This window comes from Galeopterus variegatus, unplaced genomic scaffold, assembly GCF_000696425.1.
Source record: "Galeopterus variegatus unplaced genomic scaffold, G_variegatus-3.0.2 Scaffold3980, whole genome shotgun sequence".
NCBI lineage: Eukaryota > Metazoa > Chordata > Mammalia > Dermoptera > Cynocephalidae > Galeopterus > Galeopterus variegatus.
Window position 1 is genome coordinate 107,440 of NW_007730091.1, and position 7,714 is coordinate 115,153.

At 52.6% G+C, this 7,714-nt stretch overlaps 1 protein-coding gene and 1 pseudogene across 1 annotated transcript; one reads left to right on the forward strand and one right to left on the reverse strand.

Moving 5' to 3' along the window:
• Window positions 1-5,463, reverse strand: part of LOC103602017 — a 15,434-nt pseudogene extending 9,971 nt beyond the window's left edge.
• Window positions 1,017-2,240, forward strand: ACTL9 (actin-like 9). The gene has a single exon (XM_008586424.1). It carries the CDS (start codon window positions 1,017-1,019, stop codon window positions 2,238-2,240), a length of 1,224 nt encoding a protein of 407 aa, XP_008584646.1.
• Window positions 5,464-7,714: the final 2,251 nt, after the last annotated feature.

The window sequence follows — 7,714 nt, forward strand, 5'->3', positions numbered from 1 at the left end:
TGTCCCCCGCCTGCCAGGGGAAAGCGGGGTGGAGTCCCTGGAGAGAAGGCAGACCCCCCTCCCCGGGCAGGGGGGGCACAGGGCGGGAGGGGGGGAAGGCTTCCAGGAGGAGGAGGTGTCGGGCTGAGATTTGAAGGGACGAATTCCAGCTTGGCAAGAACGGTACAGAGTAACTGAGATCTCCATCACCGTTGTGTTGGGAATATTCCAAATCTTCTAGCTATTTTGAAATACGCAATAAATTATTGTTCACTATCGAGACCTTACTGGGCTGCTGAACACTAGAATTTATTCCTCTTAAACTGTATTACTCTGGTTTGATCATTGCACATTGTATACATGTATCAAATTATTACATGCGCCCCATAAGTATGCGCAATGATTACTATCAATTAAAAATAAATATTTTTTTTTAATGAATGGGACAGCGAGAGTGACCGTGGCAGCAGGAATAGCAGGCAAGGCAGAGAACACAGGACAGGAGTGTCCGTGCCTGTCCCCATTGCGTCCCACCCCCGCTTCAGGCTGGCCCCTGTCTTCTTTTGGAAACCAGAAAGCCATGCTGGCAGGCCGCCTTCTAATGATATTCTAAGGATTAATAGTCTAATGTTCTAATATGCAAGGAGGCCTGTGACCAGTTCTCCAGCCCCTACACTGTAAATAGCTTCATGGCAAGGTACCAAAAGAAGGATTCCTGGGTTCTAGAATCAGTGAACTGGGTCCCAGGTCTCCTCCCCTGGAACTCTCCAGCCTCGTCTTTCTCGAAATTTGGCATTTTGGGGAGAAGCCAGAATAAATGAGGGTGCTAGGTCAGGTGGGGCTGGCAGGGGCCCCATCTCTGTCCCTGCATTGTGAAGTCTTCTGGGGCTGGGGGGGTGGCAGGGTGAGGTCATAGACCACTGACCCAGCCCTTGTTCTCTCTCTCTCTCTCCACCTGTGCTTGCCCCTGGCGCAGCCTCGACCCCCACAGGAAAGTGGTCAGCCTTGCCAGGGAGCCTCACCAGCCCCCCAGCACCATGAACTCAAACTTCCCAGAGGACCAGAGGCCTGGCCTGAACCCCAACTCAATCCTGGTGAACAAGACCTTGCAGCAGGACTCCCCAGGCATGGTGGGTGACAGGCTGCTACCAAAGACAGATGCAGTAGTTATTGATATGGGCACAGGCACCTGTAAGGTGGGCTTTGCTGGGCAGGCCCGGCCCACCTACACCGTGGCCACCATCGTGGGCTGCCATCCAAATAAGCCAGCCACCACGGGACAGCCCAGGCTGGCGACATTCATCGGCGAGGCAGCCCGTGTGCACCCGGAGCTGACACTGGTGCAGCCCTTACACGGGGGCATCATCGTGGACTGGGAAGCAGCTGAGCTCATCTGGCGCCACATACTGGAGCACGACCTCCAAGTGGCCACCCAGGACCACCCGCTGCTGTTCTCTGACCCGCCCTTCAGCCCCGCCACCAACCGCGAGAAGCTGGTGGAAGTGGCCTTCGAGTCGCTGCATTCGCCAGCCATGTACGTGGCCTCCCAGTCGGTGCTGTCCGTCTACGCCCACGGGCGCGTCAGCGGGCTGGTGGTGGACACCGGTCACGGGGTCACCTACACGGTGCCAGTCTTTCAAGGCTACAACCTGCCCCATGCCACCGAGCGCCTGGACCTGGCCGGCAACCACCTGACCGCCTTCCTGGCGGAGACGCTGGTGCGCTCCGGCTTGTCGCTTGGAGAGCAGGGCCTGGACATTGTGCAAAATATCAAGCACCAGTACTGCTATGTGGCCTCTGACATCCAGAAGGAGCAGGCCCGGCCCGAGCACCAGTACAGGCAGACCTTGCAGCTGCCCGACGGGCAGACAGCCACGCTAGGCCGAGAGCTGTTCCAGTGCCCGGAGTTGCTGTTCAACCCCCCAGAGATCCCAGGACTGTCACCCGTGGGCCTCCCCACCATGGCTCAACAGAGTCTCTACAAGGTGCCGCGGGAGGTGCAGGCAGAAGTGGCCCAGCAGGTGCTGCTGTGCGGAGGATCCTCTCTCTTCACCGGGTTCGAGGGTCGCTTTAGGGCCGAGCTTCTGAGCCGTCTGCCTCCTGAGGCCCACGTGGCGGTCGTGGCCCAGCCCACCAGGAACATCTCGGTGTGGATCGGGGGCTCCATCCTGGCCTCGCTGCGTGCCTTCCAGTCCTGCTGGGTCCTGCGGGAGCAGTACGAGGAACAGGGACCCCACGTCGTGTACCGCAAGTGCTACTGATAAGGACAGGGGTGGGAGAGGGGTCATGGGCAGTAAAGCCTCTACTACCAAGCTGGCACTGTCCTGTTGTCCCCCTGGGCCCGCCCCACCCATTCTTGGATCCACCCAGGCATGTCTCAGGTTCTGAGCCCCCATCGCCGGAACCACCCCACCAGAATCTACCTCCCAAGACATCTCTGGTTCTGCCTTAATCCGCCTCCCATGATCCATCCCCTGAGACACCCTAATTCTGACCCCTTAAGTCCACCTCCCCCGTGATCAACCCCAAACACACCACCATGTTCTAATCCTGTTAACCCACCCTCCCATGATCTGTGCCCCCCAGGGACACCCTCAAGTTGGGACATCCCCTCCCCCCTGCATCCCCAAGACATCCTCAGATTCTGACCCTCTAATCTCACACTCATGATCTATTGCTTTTGATATATCACCCCACGTTCCTAAAGGACCCCCCAACCCACCGCCATGATCTATCCTTCACACTGAACCTGCACTGGGGTGTGAGTGCTCCAACCCCCCCAAAAAATATTTTCATGAGTGCTCCAACCTCCAAGTGCACCCCCATAATCTGACCCCTATTCTAGTCCCCCAAACATACCCCTAAGTTCCACTTGCCAAGATACCCCTGGTTCTCGGCTCTCCAAATCCACCCCTTCACTGGTTTCCTGTCTGAATATCCAAAGGTCTCCTATACCTTGATACTCTGGACAACCCCAGGCCTCCCGCAAGTGCTTACCCCCCACATCCACACGGAGACCTATATTCTGACCCTTGAGGGTCTGCCCTAGAATGGCCCACTAAAGGCTCCCCCTGATATCCAAAGCTCATCCCAAGTCCTATCCTCCCCAAAACTCTACCCCCCTCATGATTTGTTTCCCTGTCCCCCCCCCTGCCATCCAGGTGCTCCCGTAACCCACTGCCCATCCATATCCCCAGAGAACGCCATGTTCTGAGACCCCCAACCCCCAGGATGGCCCCCATTACTCTAAACCCACCCCCTTGCCTTGCATCTCCCCTGGGAATACTCCCACTTGGTTGTCTCACAGGGCGCCACCTGACGCCATTCCTTGGCTCCCTGGAATACCCCCAAGAAGGCAGCAGTGTCCCTAATTTGGACTGTGCACGGGTCCCCAGAACCATCCCATGATAACACCACTAGGCCTTAGCCCAACTCCTTCCTCCACAGACCCCTCACAAAGATACTCCCCCAGGGTTGCCCCAGGATGAACCCCCAAGGACACCCCACCTTGGAGCTTTCACAGGCTCCCAGAACCTACCCCCAGGACCAGTCTCCAGGCTCCATCCAATGAGTAGAGATTCGAACACCAACAGGTGACCATATTCCCAAGGGGTGACCAGCCCACTGTGACCCAGGGGGCAGGTACCACAGGTAAGTGTTCCCCGGGACATGGGCTCCCTCCCCCACCCCTGCACAGGTCCCCAGGCGCAGACTGTCCTGGGTTGTCCATTCAGCTAGAAATCATCTCTCGGCCTATTCCTGCACCAGCACCCCAGAGGCTTTCCCTGGGTCCTGCCCTGGGGATGCTCTCTGAGGCCTCTCCCACCCCCACCCTGTCCCTGCTGGGACCTGGGGTGGGACTCCAACCCCTCGTGATGGGAGGCTGGACATTCTCCCCAAGGGGCACCCTGAGTCCCCTCTGGACCTCCGGCCAGCATTCTGGACACGACCCCTCAGTTTGTTAACACAGTGGAGAGGAGCTGCCAGAGTTGATCCCTGTCCGTGCTGGGTTCTCTTTCCTCTCACAGAGTTATTCGTTCATTCGCTCAGCCGCTCACTATTTATTGAGCATCTTTCGCAGACTCTCTGCTCCCCTGTATCTTTCTGTGCAACTCTTTTTTTTTTTTTGCTCACTTGCTGTGTTTTTCTCCCTCTGAATCACTACGTCTGTCTCTACCTCGTTCTGATTCTCTCTCTCTCCTCCTCTCTCTGATTCACCTGCCAGCACCATTCTCATGCAGGAATTTTCCAAAGTGGAAACTCATTCATTTGTGGAGCAGTGAGCCCATCCCACCTACCCCCCAAGTCTGTCATGGGACAATGGGGGTGGGTGACGGTCCTGGCTATCCACACCCACCCTGTCCCACTGTATCCTGGGGACTGTGCTGTGACTCCAGGCCCACCCCGAGCTAATGTGAGGTCCTTAGCTTGGCGGGGGAGTGGGGGGCGCGCCCAAAGACCAGCCAAGATCCCCATATCACAAACAGGCAGGGTTGGACCCCCCTGGCCTCACCCGTCCCTTCCCCAAAGCAGCCTCAACCTGTGAAATGGGCAAGAATCTCCTAGGAGGTTATGGGGTGGTGATGAGACACCTCTTCTTGTTCCCATCAGAGGGCAGCACCTCCAAGCTCAAGGGGTGAGCGCTGGGTTAATTTAGAATCACAATGACTTCAGCAAGCCAGGCACCCAGGCCTCAAGTGAGACCCACCCCAAGTGCCAGCCACACACACACAATGTGGGACAGGCTGAGTCTCAGGAGTGAGAGAGATACAAAAACCCCACCACCACCTGGGCAACTGGGAAACCCAAAGGACCCTCATGTAAACCAGACTAAGATTCTCCCATGTGCGAATCTTCCCTGGGGCAGAAATTTCCTCTACAAGCTTTCAGATCTGTGCCCCTCCCGTTTACACACTCCCAGGGTCGGTGAGCTCACTACCTCAAGGCTATTAGAAATCTCACTGTCTCAATTTTTAAAAAAGAAAGAAAGTAAACTCACCATCTCCTAGAACTCATAGGTAAGTCTCCATCCACTACCCACTCTCCAACCCAAAGCATCAGGAACACCAAAGTGTCTAACACTCCCCCCACCCACCGCCCACATACACCCTGAAATCTGCTCTCTCCCAAGCCTAACATCCCCAATTTCCTCAGTTTCTGGTTTAAGTCATTCACATATTCATTGACAAACATTCATGCATCACCCAGACTCATACATGCTTGGCACTGAACTAAAATCTAAAGAAACCACAAGGAGCAAGAGATGGGGTCTCAGCCCATCAGACCCTCCTTGAAGGAAGGGTCTGACCGGACAAGGTAGATTGGTCACTTCCCTTCTGTAGACACATTTCTTCCATCAACTTCCTGCTGACCGGTCTCTGTTCCACGCACTGAGCGACAACTCCTTCTGATTCCCCAAAACCATCCACCTCTCTCCATCCTTCCAACTCCATCCCACACCCCATTATTGCTCACCAGAAGGGTATCCCGGTCACCCGCTCCCCCTCCAGAGGCTCCTGCAGAGGACTTTTGCAAAACATAGCTCAGAACATCCTGGTGGTTTTGTTTATCACATGCAAACAAAACCAGGTTCTGACTATGGCCCTGAATCCTCTGCCGATCTCTCGAAACCTGTCCTTGGCGTTCCCTCCACCGCCCTTCACCCCAGCCACACTGGCCAACTTTCTCTTATCGTTATGGGCTGTATTGTGTTCTCCCAAAATTTATATGTTAAAGCCCTAACTGCCAAAACCTCAGAATATGGCTATATTTGGAGATAGAGCCTTTAGAGTGGTGATTAGGATAAAATGAGGTCATTAGGGTGTCCCTGATCCAATATGACTGGTGTCCTTATAAGAAGAGATTAGGACACAGACATACACAGGAGACAGCCATGTAAAGACACAGGAAGAAGCAGCCATCTGCAAGGCAAAGACAGGCCTCAGAAAAGACCAACCTTGACCACACCTTGATCTTGCACTTCTGGCCTCCAGATCTGGGAGAAAATAAATTTCTGTTTAAGCCACCCAGTCTGTGGCACTTTGCTTTGCAGCCTTAGCAAACTAATACAGATTTTGGTACCAAGCATGGTTCTGAAGGAGGTTGTATACACTAGCTACCACCACGTGACCAGTTACAGTAATTAGGACGGTAATTATCAGGAGTATTTCTCCCTTAATTTGTTATAGAAATGTTTGTGTGTGCTTGTGTATACATGTGTGTGTGTGTGTGTGTGTGTGTGTGTGTGTGTGTGTGTGTGTGTGTGTGTGTGTGTGTATTTGCCTTATTTGCCTCTTTCTCTCTCTATCCCCTTATCGTAAGCTGTATTGATTCTATATCATCGTGTTTAAGTATCGTTAACTTTATATCACAGCATTTAAAGTTACAGGAAATCGAGAAGAGTCAACACCACCTAAGGACTTTGCATCCTCTTCTGGGAAAAGGGTTAGTGTGTTTACAGTTTAGGCAGGACACTTGTATCACATTAGATGGAAATGTGACTTTATCATTATCTTTATTTGGAGATTAAGCATGGTTTAAGGAGATGCATGTGGGTGCCAAGTCGACAAAGGATGGACATGCGCTGGTGAATTTTATGGGTCAACTTGGCCGGGCCACAGTACCAAGATATCTGGTCAAACATTATTCTAGATTTTTCTGTGAAGGTATTTTTTAAATGCAATTAACATTTAAATCAATAGATTTTGAGTAAAGCAAATAACCCTCCATAATGGGGGTGTCCCTCATTCCATCAGTTGAAGGCCTTAATAGAAGAAAGACTGACCTGCCCCAAGGAAGGAGGAATTCTCCAGAAGCTGCCTTCAGACCCCAACTGTGATCCTTCCCTGGGTCTCCAGCCTGCCAGCCTACCCTGTAGATTTCAGACTTGTTGACCTTCGTAATCACATGAGCCATTCCTCAAAACCTCTCTCTCTCTCTCTCTCTCTCTCTCTCTCTCCATATACAGCCTATTGGTTCTGTTCTCCTGGAGAATCCTGGTTAATATACATGTGCCAAGCCCCTTTTCTACCTCAGGACCTTTGCACCTGCTATTTTCTCAACTCAGAATGCTTCTTCTCACTTCCCATCTTATCAAAGGTAGCCCCCATTCTCAGCATGACACAAAGCCCAGATGCCATCAAAGGAATGATTAAAACAGTTGACATCATGTAAACATCCCCCCAAAAAAACTCTGCAAGGTAAAAATCACCCCAAACAGGGCCTGCCTGTGGCTCACTCGGGAGAGTGTGGTGCAGATAACACCAGGGCCACGGGTTCGGATCCTATATAGGGATGGCCGGTTGGCTCACTGGCTGAGCGTGGTGCTGACACCACCAAGTCAAGGGTTAAGATCCCCTCACCGGTCATCTTTAAAAAAATAAAATCACCCCAAACGACATCAAAAGACCAATGACAATAAAAACAAATAAATAATAAATAATTTTAAAGGAAGATGACAACTGGAAAAAAAAAACTATTTGTAACTCGTAACACAGTGAGATAATGTCTGTCCTATAGGGTACTTTAAAAAGTTCAAGGAAAGATTTGTATTCTCTTTTAATTCTATTTTTCCACAAACTTTTAGGAGTACCCTCATATATAAAGAGCTCTTCGAGGCTGCCTGAAGCCCCCGGGGCTCCTGAGCCAGTGTAAGGGGGGCCCCCCCGAGGGCCTCAGCCATTCCTCCACCCCAACCTTCTGCAACCAGGCCAGAAAAGGAGCCCACCCTCTCCCC

Coding starts and splice junctions, on each gene's coding strand:
- ACTL9 (XM_008586424.1), top strand. CDS start 1,017: ATGAACTCAAACTTCCCAGAGGACCAGAGGCCTGGCCTGAACCCCAAC.